This window comes from Psammomys obesus, unplaced genomic scaffold (assembly GCF_907164565.1).
Source record: "Psammomys obesus unplaced genomic scaffold, mPsaObe1.curated_primary_1811, whole genome shotgun sequence".
Classification (NCBI taxonomy): domain Eukaryota; kingdom Metazoa; phylum Chordata; class Mammalia; order Rodentia; family Muridae; genus Psammomys; species Psammomys obesus.
This window is the reverse complement of record NW_026596466.1, coordinates 4,458,636-4,482,557: the sequence shown is the minus strand read 5'-3', so window position 1 is coordinate 4,482,557 and position 23,922 is coordinate 4,458,636. Positions and strand designations below refer to the sequence as shown.

General features: G+C 50.7%; 1 protein-coding gene across 5 annotated transcripts in view; it reads right to left on the bottom strand.

The window, feature by feature from the left end:
- The window catches only part of Mad1l1 (mitotic arrest deficient 1 like 1), a 299,318-nt gene that overhangs the window by 131,192 nt on the left and 144,204 nt on the right, over window positions 1-23,922 (bottom strand). For 3 of the 5 annotated variants that reach the window (XM_055598665.1, XM_055598664.1, XM_055598666.1), the window contains one exon: window positions 521-661. In XM_055598665.1, coding sequence (XP_055454640.1) covers window positions 521-661 — 141 coding nt within the window. Of the gene's footprint in view, window positions 1-520; window positions 662-1,742; window positions 2,073-23,922 lie in introns of those variants that run through there. The other 2 variants (XM_055598668.1, XM_055598667.1) reach the window with 2 other exon arrangements.

Sequence of the window (23,922 nt, the reverse complement as noted above, 5' to 3'; positions counted from 1 at the left end):
CAGCATTTGGCAGGCAGGAGTCCTGCATTGGCACAGGCCATCCAGGAAAGAGAGGCCAAGTGAAGTTCTCACTGGTTCCCAGGACCTAGCAGCCTACAGGGGCCAAAGAGTTAAGTCTCTTCTTTAAAATGGGACATTTTCTCTCCCCTCACCCCACCAAAGCAGCGTGAGACTTCACAGAGGACTCAAATGCTGCAGGTGGTGACAGGGAGAGACAAGAAGTCACACACTGCTTGGAAGACACTGTACCATCCCCTAGACAGGAACACGCAGCAAGGGAAGCAGTCTGCCACAAGGACCACATGGCTTCACGGCACAGATTGTCCTCAAGGCACCTGACAACAACATGGCAGAGGCCTTGTCTCACCCTGAACCTCCATGACACCCACCTCTGCTGGCTGGGGCTGCCTGGAATCCTCCGACCACCAAGTGCCATATAACAAGTAAAGTAGGGCACATACGAAAATATCCCCCATGGCTGCCCCAACATGGTCCCCACTTGCCCATGGCGAGCACCTACCTCCATCTCCGAGCTGTGGGCATGCACCTTCTGAACCATGTCCTCGGCCTCCCACATGCGCTGTGTCAGCTGGGGTGAGTACTCAGCCTGCGTTAGCTCACTGTCGTAGGATCCCAGGATGGCACGCATGCCGTCTCGCTCCTGTGGACAATGGATGGTCAGGTCAGGGTGGGTATAGCGTGCGAGGTAGCTTGGGGGACTATAGCAATGGGAGCTTCAGAGTTCCTGCACATGATACTCAAAAAGCTCAGGACTCTGGCCTGCTTCCATCTGCCCGCAGCACACACTTCCAAAGAGCCTGCAAGAGGCTCAAGTGGGCGAGTGCTAGACTCAGTTGCACGGGGTCAGTGATCAAAGGAGCCGACCCTGCCAGCAGCACTCCTTCCAACCATGCCGGGGCAGTCCTTCCAACCATGCCAGGGCACTCACTCCAACCATGCCAGGGCACACCTTCCAACCATGCCGGGGTACTCCTTCCAACCATGCCAGGGTACTCACTCCAACCATGCTGGGGCACGCCTTTCAACCATGCCAGGGTGGACACTAACTTACCGTGACTTCTGACCAGTGACACTCAGAGCAAGAAAACAAGGCTGGTGAGTGAGGACCAGCCCTTCCTGAGAAGATACTCAAAACTCTTGGCTCTGTCCTTATGCCCAGACACTGAGGGTTCAGAAATATCTGTGGACCCAGCTGGGTCCCTCACCTCCACAGAGAACTCACAGATACGTGAGGCTACCAGCCTGTCCGGCCATGTCCAGCACTGCTGCTTCCCACTCAGCACGGAATGAGTGTGACAGCTGGAGTTGTGGCTAACCCTCCTCAGCTAGTCTCTGCACACTACAGATCCTCGGGTTGACAGCCTGAATTAGAAAGCTAGCGGTAGAGAGATGCTGAAGCCTGGGACCCAAGGTCCCCAAGAATGCTAGAAAGACCTGTCACAGGGGCTGAAGGGAAATATCCTCCATCCTGCTAGCAAGGACGCAACCTGCCCTGAGTGGGGAGCCAAGATACTCCGAGGGCCACATATGGGGTTCAGCATTGTTCGGGAGCCTCGCCTCCCCAGGGCTGCTCATTACATTCTCTCTTACCCCATGACTGGAGTTTTTAAGTATGGCCCCAAACCTACAGGGCCACTGGACTCCTCTAGACACAGCTATCACTCCTAGGTAGAGGAGACCCAGCCCCCAAATCCCAGGCCCAGGCTGGGGAACACCCACACCTGATGTCACCTTCTGAGAGTTCCATGGGGCGCACAAGTTGTGGTGGCAAATCCTTCCTTGGAAGTCCAGGTGTGCCAGAACCCAGCTTCAACACCACCTTGGGGAAGGTGACAAGGCTCTTCATCCTGCAGGTCTGGGCAAGCCCAGCTCTGTGCCTCTAAGTGGAACCTGGGGTACCCCTGCTGATGAGCTTGGCACCTTCTGCTTCAGCTCTGCCCATTCATGTAGCTGTGAGGATGCTGGGGCCAGCACAGCTCAGGAAGAGGGGATGGTTCCTTCTGCAAGGCGCAGCTTCCAACCCCAGCTCTGCTCTGCAGCCATCTGGTCACCCCAAGTCTCAAATCCTCCCCCAGAAAGAAACTGGTCACAAGGGCAGCTGTGTGAATCAATACTGCTGGGGACAAAGTGTCCAGTGAGCTGTCCTGCAGACAACCGGTACGCATGAAAACAATAGGATTTTAGCACCATTGGCAAATGCTGTCCTAGTACAAGGCCAGCACATGGCTGCTATGGCTCCTACCCACACACCCTAGAAAAGAGTGGCCCAGCACAGCCTCGGTCTATGTCCCTGGCCAGTGGCTCCTTCCCGTGAGACCTGTGAGGTCTGTCCATACTAGAAGATTCTCAGGGGGGAATAGTGACTGCCATGGACCAGCTCGCTCAGACTATGCAGGCACCAGGAGCAACCCCGCGGCCACCAAGGACTTTCCCATGAGGATGAAGCCCCGCCTCTGTCGCCCAAACTTAGCTACCCTCAGCACTAACACTTCCTATTCTTAAACCCCCTAGTTTGAGAGTGTTGGGGTACTGGGATGAAGAGAGTACCCCACAAAACCTCCCCTCAGCCTGTGGGCCTCCAAAGTCTTGTCTGGGGTCTCTTCCCTCCCAAACCAGGGACATAGTTATCACCCCAGCATAGAATTCATAATTAGTGAATGCCAAAAAATTCAATAAGTGAGAAATTAAAGTTCTGAATCCAGCTGGAACTGGCCACTGGTTGGGGCGATCTGTTTCCTCGGGAAGGTTTATGAAGTGCCATAACTTTATTGAAATCCTATATCTTCCCATTGACTTTTATCGTCTTGAGCTGGTTACCCAAGTTATCATTAGCAGAGTGTCGATGCCACGAGGGGCCGGGCGGGGGATTTCCTTTCATCAACAAACTGTAATTGTCTCTTTTATTGATCGGTAAATCTCCCCGCTGCCGCCTTTCGCTGGGCTTCTTTCCTCGAGTGTCTCCAGGCTGGCGGGGAAGAAAAATAGAGCTCGAGAAGTTTGTTGTTTGTGTCTTTTCAGGGAACGGCTGTCACTGTGAGGTGCTGTGCAGTGCGACTGGGCAACGGCTCTTTAATGAGTGCTGCCACTCTCCCCTCGGCTCCACTTGACCGGGCACAGGCGATTCATTGCAGCACAAACAGGCGCCTGGGTGGTGCCCACAGAGCCCCAAAGACCTGCTTGCCAAGTACCAAACAAAATGGTATTTTCCACTGAGTGCTTCTCCTTGGGTACAGAACAATCCTGTTTGAAAGCAAGCAGACTTGCTCACCACGTAATTAATGGCAAGGAGAGTTCGAGCCGACAGTCTCACTGAGGACGCCATCAGCTTAGGATGGAGCCCCCAACACCAGAGACAGCAGGAGATGGTAGTTGGCTTCCTGGGTAGTGCCTCTCAGGGGCAGGAGAGGCCAGTGGCCATTCTAGCTGTCAGAGAGCCATGGTGACATTACAGTGAAATACCTGATGGTGTCCTGAAATATAGAGGGGCTGGGGAGATGGCTCAGTGGGTAGTGCTTGCTGTACAAGTTTAAGGAGCTAAGTTCGGTTCCCAGAACCCATGTAGAAAGCCACATGTGATGGGGCGTGCTTGTTATAGCACTACTGGTGATGTGGCAACAGGACTCTCCCAGGGCTGGCTGTCAGGCAGGTTAGACCCATCGGAGAGCCACAGGCCTCATCCAGAGAAAAAGCAAGGTAGGGCTGCCGAGATAGCTCTACAGTAACGTTTGCAGCCAAATCTGAAGATCTGACTTTGATTTCTAGGACTCGAACGGTAGTAGGGGGGAGCTGAGTTCACCAAGTTGTCACGTGACCTACATGGACCCCCTACACAAACATACATGCACAGGCATCAACCAACCCCACAGGGAGAAGGGGGTGGGGACAGAGGAAGGATAACTAAAGCTATGTAGCACGAATGTTTTCAGTTCACTCCTCGCTAGAGAGAGGGAATACAGACCCAAAGAAAGGCCTCCATCTATGTCAGAGTGGAAAACTGTATAAGTTTAGTGGGTTCATTTATAGAAGCACTGAGGACCAGGGGCAGCTGTATCACCAAAACACTCACCCAAGCAGGCAGATGACCCCACAGAGGCCTTAGACTCCCTGCCCAACCTGCAGGCAGCTACACCAGGGTCTCCTACACTCACCAGAAAATACTTCCTGTTTATACAGCAATGGGTAGTCTTGAGACATGTCTCTTGTGAGCTTGAGGAGCCACAACCCCACATCTCTCACCTGAGCCTCCTGCCTCCTCCCTCTCTCCCTCCCTCCCCAGGTGACTGTTTCAATCTGGAAATTAAAAAAAAAAAAAAAAAAAAAAAAAAGCACTGCCCCAAAAAACCAGTGAAGAATTCCAAGGCCAGGACTTCATAGTTGTTTTCTAAAAGGGAAACCGAGGCACAAAAGTGCAGTCACTTGTCTTAGGACCGAGGAACTTCAAATCACTGCCTTCCGGAACCTGAGCCTCCTGACAATGTCCTTCCCCCATGAGAGCATTTAGGATGGACACAGACAGCCAGGGGGTGTGGGGCAGTGAGCATTACAGGATAAACAACAGCAAACACGGGGTGCAGGAAGCACTCCTGGGAAGGGCCTGGATGGCCCGAGACAGCTCTATGTAACTGTCACTGTGGCAGTGGAAGCCCTGTCACTCGTCTTTGATCCCCCAGTACGTGCTCACTGGTCTGTCATTTGGCACAGACAAGACCCCACTTAAACTCATGGTAGTCATAACAGTACAGCCTTAGGGCAGAGGATGCAAGAGCAGACCGGCGGCCAGAGTGCTAAGAGACAGCAGGCTGCCACAGGTAACCACAGCAGACAGGCTGCACCTGGGGCATGCAAAGAAGCATATCTTGGTCAGAGGGCAGTGTGGGTAGTTCCCAGAAGGCCTTGCCAGAGAGCAAAACATAGAGACCACACATTAGTTGCTTTCTGTTGCTGCGATGAAACACCACATCCAAAAGCAACTATGGAAGAAAGGATTTGGTTTGGCTTAAGGTTCCAGAGGAGTGGAAGTGGGGCAAAGCTCTACACCCTCAAAGCCTCAGCAAGGCTTCCTCCCCTAAAGGCCCCAGAACCTCCCCAAACAGTGCCACCAGCCAGGACCAAAGGTTCAGACACACGAGCTTACAGGGCACAGCTCTCATTCAGACGTCCACACAGCCCGCCTCCAGGGATAACTCTGAACCAGCCTCTGGCACTCTGTGGGAAAAAGCTGTTATTGTGCAGTCTCTCTCGGGCCAAAACCACCACAAGGCCAGCGTTGGCAGGATGTCAGTTTGCTCTGTGCACTGAAGAATATGGTCAGCCTCCCTGCGCCTCAAGAGACTGGGCTGTAAAGTGAAGAGGCGAAGTGGCTGAGTTCACATACAGCCCTCTGCAGGAAGCTCTGGACTCAGGCCACACCCTCCAAGTCAGTCTGGCTGCCTGGGTGTGTCGCTGCCCTCTACTCTCTCTCGTCACAGCTGCTGTGCCTGTGTCAAACACTCCTGCTTGTCACTTCCCACCCCCACTAAAGGGGAACTGGGTTGGTTGCTGCCACAGGGTCTCTCCCTAGATCCAGAGGCCCCTCCCTCTTGCAGAAGCAGCTGGCACAGAGCCTACATTCAGTGGAGGCATGTCCCTTTTCCCTCACTCCCCTCCCCTCCCCTCCCCTTCCCGCTCCTCTCCTCTCTTCTCTCCTCTTCCCCTCCCAGCCCCCCTGGCAGTGCTGACTCATTGGGCCACCCACACATCGAAGTTCTGTCTGAAACACCTCCGAGGGCCTCTATGCATGGGCGCTCTCTGAGGGTATCTCCTGTGGTCCTTCCGCTGCCCCCACGACCTCTCTCCTTATCTGGGCTCCTCCACTCAACTCTTACTCACTCCACAAGGCTTTCTTAAGCAAAAAGTAAATCATGAGCCTTCAGACTGCAAAGAGCTGTTCTGATGACCTCCCAGCACCGGGCGCGGCTGAAGTCCACCCAACGCCAGGAATGTCAGCCCTGCTCCCTGGCCACTCTCCCCAGCACCTCTCTCAGAGCTGCTGGAAGGGCCCTGCTGTCTGAGGTTGCAGTCCTCCCAACACGGACTGAAGAACCATGATTCTCCAGGGACCCCCTAGGCCTTTGGGATCCGTGGAGCCTGATGAGACTCATCTCTGTGGCCTCCTGCACTACTGCCAGGCCTTGAGCTCTCCAGTTAAGACAGTCACTCCAAGCCCAGACCGTACGGTGGAAGCCAGTGGGATAAATCCTTTCCAGCGGGGGTGAAGAGACAGTGGCTGCGCTACAGAAGCTATGCAGGGAGAAAGGGGAGGGCCTGAGGGAAAACATCAATAAATTCAAAACAATGGGAGCAAACTGTAACTATGATATTTTTAAATGGTACATCTAAAGAACTAAATTGGAATACAGAATCTCGTATGGGAAGAATAAACAATGAGGACAAACTAAACATGCTGAGTAAAAGACAAAGCTCACACTGGGTAAGAGACACAAGTGTCCACTGCAGAGTACATCCAGGAAACAAACGACAGTGAAGGCAGCAGGGAGGGAGGGTGGCCGCGCCACCAACACGCAACAAGACCCGGCTGAGGGCCAAGGCTCACCTCGGGTGAGTGGCTGCCACTCCCATGACCCCTGCCACCGGTGCCCGGGGCGGAGAGCCACCAGACAGAAAGGCTCACTGTGCAACAATCAAAGGCTCGATTCACCAGAACCACATGACCTGCTGATGAGAAAGTGGGCAGTGCCAGCCTGGAAATGTAAAGCCTCCAATGACAGATGGCAGATGTCAATGTCCATCAATGACAAGTCCAGTTGACAGCCAGGGGTTAGACATGGAAAACAAAGGCTGACCTGAAAAATTCTAACCTGAATGTGGCTGATATGACACTTTCCACACAAACGTGAGGATCTGATTCAAACCCTAGAACCGAATAGTGGGGCTAGCCTAGCCTGCGGGGAACACAGCAAACCAGTAAGAGACTGTCTCAAAACAACGTAGGCTGTTAGCCACTCACAGATATTCAAGGGACAGCTAAACAACAATGATGATAATAGTAATAAATAATTTTTAAAAACTGTAACAGTTTAAAAAATTAGCAAGTGCTGTGACACAGAACACAAATTCCAAATGAAGAATCATTCAGAGCTACTTCAGAAAACAAAAAATGGTTTTCCTGAGAATCAGTTCTGGCAAGATTGTGAACAATATCTACCACATTTGTGAAAAAGAAGAAAACACTCTGTATTTCCAGCAAGCAGGGGTTAAAAAAACTTCCTAAGAGAAGCATGATGATATAAAGATAAAATGAGAGGGCTGGCACAGTGCCTCTGCAGTCTGTTGTGCAAGCCCAACAGTCCAGAACGCAATTCCTTAGAACGAAGGCAGAAACACTGGAGGCAGTGACGAATGTTTGTAATCAGCACTGTTGGTGATAAAAATGGGGGGCAGACGTGGGGGGCTGCCCCAGGAGCCCATGGACCAGCCAGCGCTGGAGAAACCCAGCAGAGACCCTGATGCAAGGAGAAAAGCGACTTCTGAAAGTTGTGCTCTGACCATCACACACCAATGAGCCCACACATAAACAAACAGAAGATACGAGAACAACTTGTATCTTCTGGAAGCATCACAGTGTGAAGGAGACTCGAACACTGAACTCTGAAGAGCCCCCACCAGGTGACCGGGAAGGGAAAGGAGATTGTGGCCCAGGGCCCTGCACCAGCATCAGGCCTGCCCCACAGGAGCGTCAGGAGCCCCAGCGCCACAAAGGGAGGGGCGTCCTTTATGGAACAGGACAAGATAAATCGAGGACTCTCCTTGGGCTGCATTCATCTCCCAGAGGCTGCAGAGATGGTTCAGCAGTCAGGAGTACAGATTGCCTGCTCCTCCAGAGGACCAGAATGCAAGCCCCAGAACCTAGGCTGGGCGGCTCACAACCATCTCTAACTCCAAATTCTGGGAATATGATGCCCTTTTCTGGCTTCCCCAGGCACCCACTACACACACATACACATAACTACACACACACACACACACACACACACACACAATGATAAAAGTAAACCTTTAAAGTCAGCACATTAGTGCCCCTGGGTGGATAGTAAGGATGGTCCAGAGAGTAGAAGATCATCCCTTACCTACAGAGTGACTGAATGCTGTCAGCCCTTGACTGATTATTACTAAATGCCTGAGCAACATTTAAGTAACCACTAAAACAAAACCAGCCACACCTAGTAATGAAGGCCTGCCATTCCATTACCCTGGAGAATAAAGCAGAAAGACATCAAGTTCAAGAACAGCCTGATACACAGAGGAAGGTCATAGCCAGCCTGGAAAACTTAATAAGATCTTCTCTTAAAATAAAATGTAAAGCTGAGCCTGGTAGCACAAGCCTTTAATCCCAGCACTCAGGGAGGCAGAAGCAAATAGATCTCTATGAGTTTGAGGCAAGCCTGGTCTACAAACTGAGTCCAGGACAGCCAAGGCTACACAGAGAAGCCCTGTCTCAAAAAAAAAAAAAAAAAAAAAAAAAAGTAATAAGTGAACTGCAAGGTGTAACAATGAGGGTGTGGCTCCAAAGTACAGGGCTTGTCTAGAATTCCCTCGATCCCACCACTACCCAGGGCTGAAGCATGACATAGTATAGGAGCAACTGCTTGGAATCCCCCAGTGAGGGGCTGGGTGTGGCTCAGTGGTAGAGCCCCTGCCGAGAATCCCCCAGTGAGGGGCTGTGGCTGTGGCCAAGCCAGTACAGGGGGAGAGGGAAGCGGCCTTATTCATGTGCTGCCAGAGTGGGGAAGAAACTGAATGATAAGAGATATGCAATTAACACCAAACAAGGCAGATGAAGTGGAGGATACAGAGAAAGGAAACAAAGAGCACTGACCAAGCACAAAATGGAAACAAACATGGGATATAAAACAAACTATGTCAACGATCATTTTAAATGTGGATGATCTAAGCACACCAATTAATCTGAGCAGGCCATTTGGAAGACACTGTCAGAGTACACTAAAAAAACAAGACCTAATTATATGCTGTCTGCAAGAAGTGGTCTTTGAACAAAAAGACACATGTATTAAGGGTAAATGGAGAAAGATCTACCACACTAACTCCAATTAAGAGACAGTGGGAGGGGTTAGAGCAGCAGTTCTCAACCTGAGGGCTGTGACCCCTTGCGGACTGAATGACCTTTTCACAGGGCTCACCTAAGACCATCAGAATGCACACACGTTTACATTATGATTCATAACAGTAGCAAAATTATAGTTACGAGGTAGCAATGAAATAATTTCATGGTTGGAGGTCACTACAGCATGAGGAGCTGTATTAAAGGACATTAGGAAGGTTGAGAGCCACTGGGCTAGAGAGATGGCTCGGCAGTTAAGAGCACTTCCTGTTCTTACAAAGGACCTGAATTTGGTTCCCAGCACCCACGAAGGCCATCCCACAACCCTCTCTATAGCTCCAGTCCTAGGGGAATCAATGCCCTCTTCTGGCCTCCACAGGCACCTGCAATTCACATGAACACACACAGACACACACACTACGTTTTTGGATGTCAAATGGACCCGGGAAGAGCACAAGAAAGAAGCCTGCCCTGGTTCTACTTGGTCTTAAAGGGGTCACTAGACAGGAAAAGACGCCCAGCCTCCATACCAACTCACTGCTATGAGGGTGGCAAGACACACAGAGCACAAACAGATCAAAATGCGGAGAGAGACAGATAAGGCCTAGTACATGTCAGACTTCAACACCTCTCTATCTGAAATAGACGGAAAATCAGTAAGAACACCAGTGACCCAAACTGTGTCATCCATCACCCAGCCTGACAGTGACAGAGTGCGTCATTCGCGGCAGCAGAACTCATGCTGTCCCCAAGCTCACAGGGACCATTCACAAAGCAGCACTCTGGGGCCAGAAATAACAGCAATAACAGCACAGGAAATAGAGAAGAGAATGATGCTGGTGGTCATAAAACAGCTGGGGGTGGAGATCCCCAAATAGGAATTAGCAAAGCCCTTCTTTCTACTCAATGCAGGCAAAGGACCAACTCAAGAGAAACTCAACAATGGTCTGGAACAATCAGAAGGCCACAACTTGACTGAAAGTTGTGGAACATAACACATGCTGGGTTCCGAGGCAAACTCACAATGCGTGTTTTACAAAGATCAAAATCACCTAAGCTTCTAGGAGAGAAACTATGCAAAGGAGAACAACATGAGCCCAAAGCAAAAGAAAGGGGGGAAGGGAGGGAGAGAGGGAGGGAGGGAGGGAGGGAGGGAGGGAGGGAGGGAGGGAAGAAAAAAGAGAGAGGAAGGAAGGAAGGAAGGAAGGAAGGAAGGAAGGAAGGAAGGAAGGAAGGAAAAGAAGGAAGGAAGAACAATAATGGCCAGAACACAAATTAGTGAAAATCCATAAAATTCATACAGAAACCAGGAAATGCAAAATGAGGGCTAGACTGCTAAACAATCAAGGTGGAAAACTTTGAAAGTTTAGCCAAGGGCTGAGGGTGGGGGAGATGGTTCAGTGGGCAGCGCACTTGCTGGGCCAGTGTGAAGACCCAACTTTGAATACCCAGGACCCATATAAAGCAGACATTGTGATCCCAGAGCTGGGAGGGGGACATGGGGGAATCCTCACGTAGCTCAGAGCAGCAGGCAGGAGGACACAGCATGGCCCAAACATCAGAAAGTGAAGACTGCCACCTGACAGTGTCCCCCGGCCTCTGTGTGTGCTGCACACACGCACGCCAAGAAGAGCCACACCCATCAGAACACTAAGAGTGCTGACACAAAGCAGGTACAGCTAGAGTCCACAAGAGGCAGACAAGTCCTTGTATGGGAGCAGCTACCAAAAGCCCACGGCTCCAATAACACCGAGTGCTGCTCTGCTCTTCCTGTGAAACACAGAGCACAGTAGTGCTGTGACCGAGCCAGCAAGACATCCCTGTGGGCCTGGACCCACCCCAGTGCCCTGCCCAGCCATGTACTGAGGAAGGTGTCGGTCTCTGTACCCACACACACAGAAACCAGTTTGGCTCCAAGCTGAGCTGTTAGCTCCTTAACACAGACTCCCGACCTCTTACTGAAGGCCTCACTGTCAGGAAGGGACTGCCGCCCTGTGTCAGTTCCCCATGAATTTACTGACGCATGAGGCACATACTGGTTCACTGATTCTAACCAAGGGACCACAGTAAAGCAAGCTAGTAAGGACAACTGCCAAGTTCACACATATAAACAGCAGTACAGTCCTGTGCTACACAGCTATAATCTCAACCCAGGAGGCAGAAGCAGAAGGACCAGAAGTTCAAGGTTAGCCTTGGCTCGATAGGATGTAAAGACCAGCCTGAGCCATACGGTTGGTGTTTTGTTTTGTTTCTTTGCGCAGGGGCTTTCTGAATCTCTAGGTAAGTGTGCACGGTGTTTGGTGAGTGTGCCAGTGTGTCTCCATCTTCATACCATGTCTGTGAGCCTATGGCTCAGGAACAAAGCAGGAGCAAATGGCTCAAGGCAGGGAGGAGAGGGATGTACTAATTCCACCAGACTTTGATAATAACAGCCTCTCCTCTCATCAGCAGTGGAACCACTAAGAAAATCACATAAAAGCACACCAGGTGCCCAGGATAATGAGGACAGAGAAAACAGAAGGGGAAGTTTATTCTATGGCAAAGTACAAAAAGGGAAGGGGGAAGCACGGACAAAAAGTGACTGTAAGATAAATAACTGAAATGCAAATGTGTTAAACTGAGGACATAGCTCAGCTGTAGAGTCCCTGCCCAGCATCCTCCAGCAAAGGCTTGGCTCAGCAGCAGAGGGGCTTGTATATGGCTACAGTGGTACAGCCACTTGACTAGAATCCCCCAGTGAGGGGCTGGGGTGTGGCTCAGTGGTAGAGTACTTACCTTTCATGTGTAAGACCTTGGGTTCTCTCTGATTCATTCACAGAGAAATATATTTCTCTTTACACAAAGGAAAACTAAAGTAAATATTTCAGCTTTACAAAAAAACATTGTCTGACTGAATAAAACAACCAGACCTATATTCCACTTACAAGAGAAATGTTTATAACCAAATAATGAAGTTTCAAATGAGAGTGGGAAGAGCAAAGGGTGCAGATATAAACATGGAAGCTGATCGCCTCTAGAGAATTAATCACTGGAAAAATCCACAGGCAAAGATGAGTTGCTTGGAAGAAAAGGAAGACTCGCCAGAAGACTCCACTTTTCACTCAGCATATACAGACACAGTATGCTAACTCACCAAGCTAAAGGGACAGACAGGCAGTCCACACAGAACCGAACCCGGGGAAGCTCCTTGGGGACTCGGAGAAGCCAAACTGAGCACCTTGCCACCGACGCCAGCATTAGCAGTCGATGCCCAACAGCTGCAGGTCAAGCACGTGGGCACAGATGCTTCCCAAACACACCTCCATGAGGTCTAACTCGAGGCCATGAAGTGGGTCTTTATGACCTTTATCCTCAGGCTCACAAAGAGCCTCTTGCTTTGCTCTCCATAGTGCTGGGACGACCCTGTATGCCATGTATCTTGATAAATTTCAAAAGTCTGATATCGCTCAAAGCATAATTGAGGACAAGGAGATTATAGTAGAATTCAGTAATCCAAGAGCTAAAAGCCCAGCAGGTGGTTTGAAAGTAAGAAATCTATTTGTGAACAACCCACTGATCAAATTGAAAAAAAAAAAAATCACAATGGAAATAGATAAATACTCCAATCTGCAAAGTTTCAGGGTTTGCTTCATGAGTGTCCCCAAAGGCCCATATATGGAAGGCTTGGTACCCAGTCTGTGGTGCCACTTAGAACTAGCTCGACCTTCAGGAGGTGGGGGCGAGTGAAGGGAGGTGAGGTCCCTGCGGGTGTAACGCTGAAGGAGACTGTGAGATGCCAGGCTATTCCTGGCCATCTCTCGCTCCAGGACCTGGAGGTCAACGGCTTGACCTTACCACATGCTTGCCCAGTATGTCTGGACTGGCCACAGTGCAAAACCATAAACCATTTTAGCAAGGAATTGCCAAATAAGTATTTTTTTTTTCATAAAAAAAAATGATGATGATCTTAGCAATCTGTTATCATGATGGAAGGCTGTTTAACACAATGAGTAAAATACAATATATAAAACACACAGCATGTAACTAAATTACAGCCTTAAGAGCAGACACCCAAAGAGAAGAAAGAATGAGACTCAACCAGCTACATACACAACTCCTATTCCAACACAAATTAACACCAGACAGGAGGGAGCAATATGAAAAGAAAACGAGTAATACAGAATAAATATTCCAGAGAATTAATAAAGCCAAAGGCTGACTCATTCAAATGACAAATAAAAGTCATAAGCCCTTAGGCTCAAGAGGCGGCTCAGAGTTAAGAGCACTCACTGCCATGCACAGAACCTGAGTATCCTAGGACCTGCCTGGCTCTTAGCATCGCCATCGGTGGCTCACACCTGCGTAACCACAGCTCCAGGAGTACCTGGTACCACCTCTGGCCTCTACAGGATCCTCCACTCACATTTACCTACCCACAGAGCCAGATATTCACATAATTTAACATTTTTTAAATCTTTAAAAAAATTAATAAACCCTGGATGAAATTAATAAAGAAACACAGATTGCCAAATAAGAGAGAGCAGGAAGCAGTACACAGCAGAAGAATATAAAAAGCGCCGGGAGAGGAGGACACAGTGGCAGTTCAGTGGGTGAGAGCAGTGGCTGCTCTTGCAGGGTTCCCAGCATCACCAGAGGCTCACAACCATCTGTGACTTTGGTTCCGAGTTCTTCTTGTGGCTGTTGGTGCACAGACATGCATTCGGGGGAAACACTCATACACATGTGCTGACGACTCGGTCGGTAGCATACTTGCTACACACTCGAGGACCTGGCTAGGATCCCAAGCACGCATGCAAACAGCGAGGCTTCATGAGAGACTCTGAGAAACCAAGGTGGAAGCTGAAGAAACCGCTGGGAGGTGAAGAGCACTGGCTGCTCCTGCAGAAGACCCGAGCTCAGTTCCCAGCACCCGTGTTGGCCAGCTCACAGACTCCTGCAGTTCTACTCTCCTGAACTCTGCAGGCATCTGAACGCGTGTAAAGTATGCATACAGAAACACACGCATATACACATAAACAACAATAAATCTTCCCTTTAGAGCTGAGGAGCAACTAGAGGAGATACCCTCTAACCTTCACATGCACGCACTCACACATGTCCTGGACACGTACACCAGCACACTCACACACAAAGAATGATTTAAGCATTGATGCTAGCGATGGCTCCATGCCTCAAGTGCAGCTCCCTGGCATCCACCTAAATCCACAGACATGTGACTGTGTGACTGCAGAGAAGGGGTGGGAAGAGGCGTGCAGGTGGCTCAAACTTACAGCCCAGCAGTAGCTTACACGTTGGTCCTTCCCATCGGACCATTAGGGAAGAAGTAAGCACCAGTCTCACAGACTATTCCAGAAAACCCACAGCACAAGGCCTGACAGGAACCTACAGGCCAGCCTTTCCAGTCGTCATTCAGCCAGAACTCAGCTGGACGGCTGAGCAAACACAAGGCTGAAGAGCAACGCACGACCGGCAGGGGAGAGTTGCTTCGCCCTGGGATGTCTGTGCAGCTCCATGTTTGAAAAGTCAGAAAGCTAATCCACATTAACAGAATAAATAAGAGAAATCATACACTCTCAATATTTGCAGAAAAAACATTTGCTTAAAATTGATACCTATTCACCATGGAAACAACACAAGAAAAAAAAGCCTCTATTTAGGGCCAGTGAGATGGCCCAGCTGGCCAAAGCCCTTGTCAGAGAAGCTGATGACCTGAGGACCCCTCCCCACCCCCGTCATTCCATGGTGGAAGGAGAGATCCAACGCTCGGATTGTCTTCCGACTTCCACATGAATGTTATATGGCATGCATAGATGATACCGCCAAACATATACATACATGTGCTTCTCCTCCTGCCTGGGGGGCTGTTTCCCAGTAGCCCATGGGGGCAGAGGGGCAGAAGACGAGGCACAGAGCGCGGAAAGCTGGCGAGCACAACAGAGATCAGACACTCCGGGAACCACGTCAGGGAGCTAGTTCGACCTCAATTCCACAGAACAAAGGCTACGTTATTCTTGGGGAGTGGGTTGGGGGCTCTAGGAATAGGTGCACATAAGTAGTTGAAACTAGGCACTTCAAGGATGCTTGATTTGCATTAAACATGGTCCTATCATATGAACGGTAACACAGTACCTAATTACCTTATAGGCCTGGGGAGGGCACAGCTAGCTGTGTCAAAGCCCAGATATCAAATGTGGTCAGGGGAGTCTGTGTCTAGAGACACTCTCCAGATGAAGTCAGGCAGAGAGCAGGAGGCCCTGCTGGGGAGAGGGAGTCCCGCACCTTAATGCGGAGCTCCGAATAGCTACCTGGACTGGGAGAACTGCAACCTCAAACAGCAGGGTGCTTCCAACACATACATGCATACAAATAACGAATAAAATAAAGTAAATGTTCAAAGAGAATCTCCAAAGTGCCTCCTAGCACATGAAGACTGGAGAGCCTGCTGAGTGGCTGGGTTTCCTCTCGTGGACAGTGTGAACTCTAACAGCTATGTGCTGCCGGCTTAGCTGGGACTGGCAGGCAGAGACACTCTGCCACTAACCCTCTGTTCAAATCAGCTTCTTTGAGCTTCTCAGAAGTGGAGCAAAGCAAGAAAAGAAAGAAGGTGACGGGATTGCCAGCACACGCCATAACTGTGAACAGATAATCCGACTTAATCTACAAAGGATTACTAACGTAAGTAAGTTTAGCCACGCAGCTGGGCCAGAGCAAGATCATCAAGGATAAACAGAGCCTAGTTCCACACTCAAGAAGGAAGAGCCAAAGTTCAGGAGCTGCCGGGCAGCAGGGCAAGCGAGGGCAGCCTGGGTGAGTTGATGAGCCTGTCTCTAAATAAAGCACAGGAGGACTGGGGCTGCAGCTCAGTGGTACAGGCCTGCTGAGCAAGGCCCTGGGCTCAGGCCCCACTGCTGCAGCATCAGAACGGTAGTCAGTTAAAATTCTCATCCTTGCAGCACAACTAGGTAGAAGTGACACTTAGTGCAAGATACAGTGACTGCCAACCTGACGGGATCTGGAATCATGTGACGCCGGGCAAGTCTGCAGGGCATTTCCTGGATGGATTAACTAAGAGGGAGGACCTCCCCGAGTAGACGGTGCCTCTGGCAGTGGCTCAATGTGGTGGATTGAATGAGGAATGTCCCCCATAGGCTTCTGTATTTGAACACTTAGGCCCCAGCTGGTAGCATTGTTTGGGGAGGTTGTGGGATCTTTACTGGGTGGAGCCTTAATGGAGGAAGTGTGACCCCAGAGACAGGTTTGGACTTTCACAGCCTCACCCTACTTCCAGTGCTTGCTCTCTGCTTCCTGGGTGTGGGTGAAAATGTAATCCACCAACTTCCTACCATTCCTGCTACCATTCCCTGCCTTCTTCACCATGATGGACTATTTCCCTCTGGAACAAAAGCCAGAACAAATCTTTCTTTCCAGCAACAGAAAAGTACCCACTAACACACACATAAGGGTCCCTGAGATGGGCTGTTGCTGTCTGCCTGCTCCCTGCTGACTCTTGCTGGTGAGCGAATCTACTCTGCTGCTGCCTCTATTGCTTCTGCCACCCTTCTTGATACCTGACTCCACCTTCCCTGCTCCAACACAGGCTGAAGAGACAGCCCTGGGACTCTAGCTGGCAGCACTGTCTTCAGAGAGTGTGGAACTTTGAGGACTGTGGCCTCCTTAGCAGAAGAGGGTTGCTGGAGGCAGACTACGAAGGTGATATCCACCTCTGCTTCTGTCCCAAGCTCTCTGCTTCCTGCCTACCACTGTGATGTGAGCAGCTGCGAGCCACAGCCGTCATGCATTCCAAGGCGTGATGGGCCTTATCCACAGAAACGTTAAATCCTTCCCCGTTCAAATTGCTTCAGCCAGGAATGTAGTCACAGGAATATGAAAGTGACTCTACCGCAGATAAAACCACATTAACTGAAGGCACAGGCAACAGCAAAGGCTTCTAAAGCACAAATAACTATCACAGAGGAATCTGAAAACAGATTAGAGTCCAGTGAAATTAAAAACTTCAATTAAGTGAAAGAATTTGTCAATACCAGACTGGGGGGAATATATCTGCAATCACTTATTTAACAAGAGGCTAGAGACCACAATGTATCAAGACCCTTACGAATCTTCAAGTCAAATGGGCAATGGGGTTTTCTGTGTGCCATTTTCAGGGATGGGGGTGGGGGCAGGGAGGCTGTCATAAAGGTATGTCTATTACCCCAGAGAAGGGCCACAGGCCAAAGAAAACATTGGATCCAAGTTATGTGTTGGTGACTGCCTTCCTTTCTTTCCTGTTTCTGAGATAAATACAGAAGCAGCTGAAAGGAGAAAGGTTCCTTCTGGCTCACAGTTCAAGGATGCTGTCCACCACAGTGTGGAAGTCAAGGCAGCCCGGAGGCTGCAGCAGCTGGTCTCACGGCATCCATGGGCAGGAAGCAAGGGAAGTGAATGCCTGCTGAACGCTGCTGCGACTCAGGAAGCTCCAAAAGAGCAGTGTACTTGTGGGTGCCCAAACAGGCAGAAACCCAGGCCCTGGACCAGAAAACTCACGGCAGCATTGTTCGCTCCTGCTGGGTAGGGAGACACCCAAACACCCACCATTAGGGGGAGGGGAAGCCACGCGGCAATCTCAGAGGTCAGAATGAGAACCGTACCCAGCAGTGTCACTGTGAACAAAAAGGCACCAACCACAGCAGTTACACGTGTGGGCAACCATCAAAATGAAAGTCAAAACCAGGTAAAAGCTAACACTGAGTTTGCGTCTGAGGTGGCAAAGAGACTAGTCATTTCCTGTCCTGCAGAGTCCACAGACTTGCTGACCTCATCTGTAAACAGCACATTTAGAGAACAGTGATGGGGCCCGGGCTGGCCTTGAACGCACAGTAATCCTCCTACCTCAGCATCCTGAGTCTGGGATTACAGCCCGCACCACCATGCCCGCTTAGCGTGAAACTTTTTATGTAGAAAGCATCTGTGGCTTCAAAAGTGCACTGCACACCGGCAGGCAACTGGGCCGACGGCATCTACATTAGACCAACTTTCTTCTACCACAAGAAGTCCCAGCAAGAAGTCTGGAAGGACCGGCCACCGTCAGTGTCGCCCATGGAGGCTGGGGAAGGGGTGTAAAGGAAAAGGAGAAGGCAACGCGTGGCCCGGCCAGATGGCAGGCATGGGTGGCGTGCAAGAGCCACAGTTTCGAGTTAATGTGGGCACTAGAATCATCACTAATGACAGAGACGAGGAAAGGTGGACCAGGGAGGGGTCTGAGGACAGACAGCCACTCACCTGGCGGCAGCACTGGGCCTCCAGGCTCGACCCAGCCTCCCCACCTGCCGGACCCTCACAGCAGCTGATGCTGTGCTAGACAGGTCAGGCGGGAGGGCTCTAAGCACAACTGCGGCCGAGAGGCCTTGCTGTGTCCGACCCTGCGTCCACAGAACACTGACTATGAGAAAGAACCCAGAGGCGGCAGGTGGAGCACAGGGGTGGCTGCTCTGCACCCCACACCAGCGGAAGCGGGGAGAAAAACAAGAGAATGTGCCCCAGTGGTTGTTTGAACAAGGGGTGCTGAGAAACGTCTCTGGGGACAGAAGTGTTCACAGTCATGAAAGCTCATTAAATGTGGTTAATTGGGTGAGGCCAGCCCCACTGATGACGAGGGAATGAGAAGATAATCTTAGCGAAATGCAATTCTATTAATTTTCATATAGTCTCTTGAACAAAGCGCTAACAAAGTGTTACCAAACGCATTTCTTGCTTCGATTCTTTCACGAGCAGATAAGGCTAATTTAGAATTAGCACACCGCTCACTTAGGCCAATTAGAGCTGATTAAACAAGGTCCCTGGTCTGTTCCCAAGTGTTGCGCTTCCTGGGTGGGCTAGGGCTAGGGTGCCGGAAGCTCAACCCTTTCAACAGTGCAGGAAGCTGTCAACACGTGCTCATGGACACATCGGAAGCTTGTCAGACCGTGCATGGGGAGCAGAAAAACCGACTTCTGTTGGTGACCAGCAGCCACGGCACCGGGCAGACTTGGAGACAACAGGGCTGTGGGCCTCAGCAAATAGTCTAGACTCTGAGGGCCAGTCAGCAGCCAGAATGCCTGGCGGCCTGCCCTCGGGCTGTGCCCAGTTCTTAAGTCTCCGTAAATGGGCTCATCTCCCTGACCACTGGGCCACCATGTGGGTGACCAGCTTCAGTAGCACCCCACTAGAAACAGCCAGCAGGTTCCACAGCCACCTCAGCCAGGCATGTGTCTGCACCTGGCAATGATTTGGCTCCCTGTGTGTGGCCGAAGCTACTCAATCTAAGGACAGAATGAGAGTGTCTCCACGTCCCACCTGCTCCCTATTCCCTTCTGGCTAGGAAAAGCAGAGGCACCACACACACCCCAGCCCAGCCTCTCTCCCTGAACCACTGCCCCTGACAGCATCCTGGCCAGCCCCTAGCTGCAGGGAACAGGAGAGGGGGGCCCCCAGCACTCTCCTGCCAGCAGCAGGCCTGTGTCCTCCAATTCCAACCTCCTGAGAAAGCTCTACACACCTCTTGTAGGAAGGAGTGGGAACCAACTGAGACTTCTAAAGCGTCTCACTGGGGCTTCACGCGGCTCTATTACAAACTCCACTTCATTTACGCTACCTGTAGAACGCATTCCCAGAACCCACCCGGAGCCAGCCCTGGGCTTCCACGCCACAACTCCTCAGGACGGAGCGGTGTGGGTGACTCTGTGGGCAAAGCAATTAGAGCTGATCTTCCTGGGGTAACACACCAACAGTCCAAAGTGAGGGAGTCTGACTGACTGTCCTGTAAGAGGGCCCTCCCTCAGAATCCTCAGAGAACAGGAGAGAAACAAGGTCCATGATGACAAAGTGTGGGGGTAGAGGGGCGATGACAGGGCCTCTGGCCCAGCACAGGGTTACTGCTTCTCAAGCACATTCCAAGGACTCAGGAGGAAGGTCGAGGGCATGGCCTGCAGCACTCACTGCAGCTGATGCCCTCCATGACCAGCCTGGCCCCTCCAACCTTCTGTTTCCCTTACCTGTGAGGCTGAAACAGACAATTTTGGAATATTTCAGTTTTATAATGCTGAGCGGCTGGCATCAGGAGACATCACAGGCAGCTGGGCACCTCAGAGTGCTGGCCCAAATCACAACCTTCTCTTCCCTCTCTGACTGCCTGTCTGTCTCCCCAACCTTAGGCTCCTCCCACTGCACGGCTCAATCCTAGCTATTCTTCCTGATGACCAGACTTCCATCTGGAGCAGTGGTTCTCAACCTATGGGTCATGACCCCTGTGGGGGTCAAACAACTGTTTCACAGGGGTTGCATATTAGATATCCTCCATATCAGATATTTACATTACAATTTATAACTGTAGCGAAATTACAGTTATGAACAAGCAATGGAAATAATTTTATGGTTGCGATTACCGCAACATAAGGAACTGTTTTAAGGGTCACAACACTAGGAAGGTTGAGAACCACTGGTCTGGAGGGGCTGGGACAAGTCAGGCAGTGCACTGTTCTCAGGCAAGATGTGGAGACGCTCTTGTGAACTGACTCCTCTGCTCCAAGCTGGGAAGGCAGCACTGCTCACCCCAGTGCAGGCACCTCCTTCAGCTGGCAAACAGTGCACAGAGCTGCGCACACGAGGCCTCTGGGGTCCCCGGCAGTCGCCACTGGCACTGGGGCTCACAGTTGTGGGCCACTCTTCAAGGAGACCAAGGTCCCAAAGGGTGACTTGACTTAGCCCACGCCAGGGAGGTGACTCACCCATTTCTAGATTTCTTCTTCTCAAACCTGGGCTGCCTGCGATGAGGGTGAGAGTGGAGAGACTTCTGGCAGCAGGGTGACCCTGGATTACTGTCAACACTAACACTGTGGCACAATTCCAGTGCCTATAGGAGGGACATGCACCCCAGCATGGACCTCAACAAAGGTCTCAGTGGAGGAAGGCAGCTGGCCATCAGCCATCACAGAGACTCCACCATCTACCCTGGCTACACAGACAAAGACTCACAGCAGCAGAAAAGATGCAAAGTCAGAGACCACTTATGACAGGGCAGGTGGAGGTGTGCATCTCCACGGACAGAGAAGCGGAGTGCCAGTGACTGAGTGCTTGTTACACAGCACGTCCTGTGGCAAACACAGACTTGGCCCCGGTGCCCTCATAGTTACTAATGGGAGAGTGAGTGGGGAGATGGGAGGGAAGAGGCTGTGTGCTCAGTACCATCTTGGGGAAAGATACCATGGGCTTTCCAAATGGCTTCCAGACTTCTTTTTGGTTGGTTTCTTTGCTTGCTTGTTTGCTTGCTTGCTTGCTTGTTTGTTTTTTAACACAGGGTCTCAAGCAGTCCAAGCTGGCCTCCAGGTCACTTCGCAGCCAAAGACGCCCTTAAACTTCTGAGCCTCCTGCCTCTACCTCCCAAGTGCTGGACTTACAGGTGTGCACCACCACATCCGTTTATGTGGAGTCGGGATCAAACACAGAAGCTGGGGCCACAAATTTAGAAGAGCCAAATGACTTGGTATCAGACCCAAAGGCACAGCGGCCAGATGTTAGGGCAGGCTGCAGAACCAGGAGCTGGGGCATCAGGTCCGATGGCGTGAGAGGAAACCACGAGTAAGAGGAAACCATGGGTGAGGACCTTAACCCTGAGTCAGCATCTGTTCTTGTCCAGCCACAGGCCACATGCACCGCAGGACAGCGACCAATGCAGCCTGATAAAGATCACAAACTTGCTTTAAAAATTAGGAGATTTTCTAGTTTCCACCATTTGCCTGCAAATTTCATGCTTTCCTTGTTTTTAATAGCTGAGTAGTATTCCACTGTGCAAATGTACCACAAATTCTGTATCCTTTCCTCCACTGAGGGACATCTGGGTTGTTTCCAGATTCTGGCTATTAAGAATAAAGCTGCTATAAACACGGTTAAGCAAATGTCCTTGTTGTGTACTTGAGCATATATTAGATATATGCCTAGGAGTGGTATAGCTGGATCTTGAGGAAGCGCTATTCCTAATTGTCTGAGAAAATGCCAGATTGATTTCCAAAGTGGTTGTACAAGTTTACTTTCCCACCAGCAATGGAGGAGGGTTCCCCTTTCTCCACATCCTCTCCAACATGTGTTGTCACTTGAGATTTTTTTTTTTATCTTAGCCATTCTGATGGGTGTAAGGTGGAATCTCAGGGTGGTTTTGATTTGCATTTCCCTGAAGACTAAGGATGTTAAGCATATTCCTCTATTGAGAAATCTCCATTTAGCTCTGTATCCCATTTTTTAAACTGAATTACTTGCTTTGTTGCTGTTTAACTTCTCAAGTTCTTATATATTCTGGATATTAGCTCTCTGACAGATATAAGGTTGGTGAAGATCCTTTCCCAGTCTGTAGGCTGTCGTTTTGTTTTGACAACTGTGTCTTTTGCTTTATAGAAGCTTTTCAGTTTCATGAGGTCCCATTTATTGATTGTTGATCTGAGAGCCTAAGCTGTTGGTGTTCTGTTCAGGAAGTTGTCTCCTGTGCCAATGAGTTCAACCAAGGACCATTCATAGAGATAACCTAGAACCCCTGCACAGATGTAGCCCATGGCAGCTCAGTCTCCAAATGGATTCCCTAGTAAGGGGAACAAGAACTGTCTCTGACATGAACTCAGTGGCTGGCTCTTTGATCACCTCCCACATGGGAGAAGTAGCCTTACCAGGCCACTGAGGAAAACAATGCAGCCAGTCCTGATGAGACCTGATAGGTAGGGTCAGAGGGAAAGGGGAGAGGACCTCCCCTGTCAGTGGACTGGGGGAGGGACATGGGAGGAGAAGAGGGAGGGAGGGTAGGATTGGGAGGGGACAGGGAAGGGGCTACAGCTGGGAAACAAAGTGAATAATTTGTGAGTGGGGGTGGAGGGGCTGTGACTCAATTGCACCGTTCCAAGCCTGAACTTGGAACCATAGCACAATGTCAAAGGTTGAACACACACTGGACGAAGCTTCCCATCTGGCTGTGACTGAGACATGCAGTGTCCACAGATGCCCAGCCTGATGCTGGAAGTTCCTCTCACAGCCCATAATTTACAGAGGGGAATCCATGGCCTGCACCCCACTGCTGGCCTCTGATCCCAGCCAGGACCCTTACAGAAGAGGCTCAGAGAGCTGCCCTAGAGAGCACATCCCCAAAGACAAGGCTCTTGCCTGATGCTCTATAAACAGAGCTGCTGTGTCCCAGATGTAGGGCAGAGGCCACATGCTGCAAGGGCACGTGGGAAACAGTCAAAATGGTGTCATACACTCAGACGCCCAAAGCCAGGCTGGCTACAGGTGGGCACCAGCACTGTCAGAAGTAGTCAGCTGGATGCAGCCCACCTCTGGTTCCCCTCACTCCTGAGGCCAAGTGCTCCTCTTCCTCAAGTCACCAGAGCCCCAGAGGAGGCCCCACCCTCAGCAGGCAGCACAGCCCCCAGCCTCTGCCAGAAGAAAGCCAGGCTGGCTTCTCCTCCCAAGTAGCAGGCTGTATTTTTTAGAACTGCTTTAGATTTACAAAGAATGGGAAAATAGCAGGCATGTCACAAACCACGCCCAGCCTCCTGGTACCCATGGCACACTTGGGGCACAGGCAATGGTTCCTAGCTAATGCAGAGACATCCAGCTGCCTCAGGCCCCACCCCCGCTCCACTGCTCTCCAGGATCCCTCACCCCAGTTCTATTCACGACACGATGCTGCCTGCTAGCAACATACTCCAGAAATCCTGCTGGCTTTCTACATCTCTTGTGACCTGGGCCATTCTGAGGACCGCTCTGGC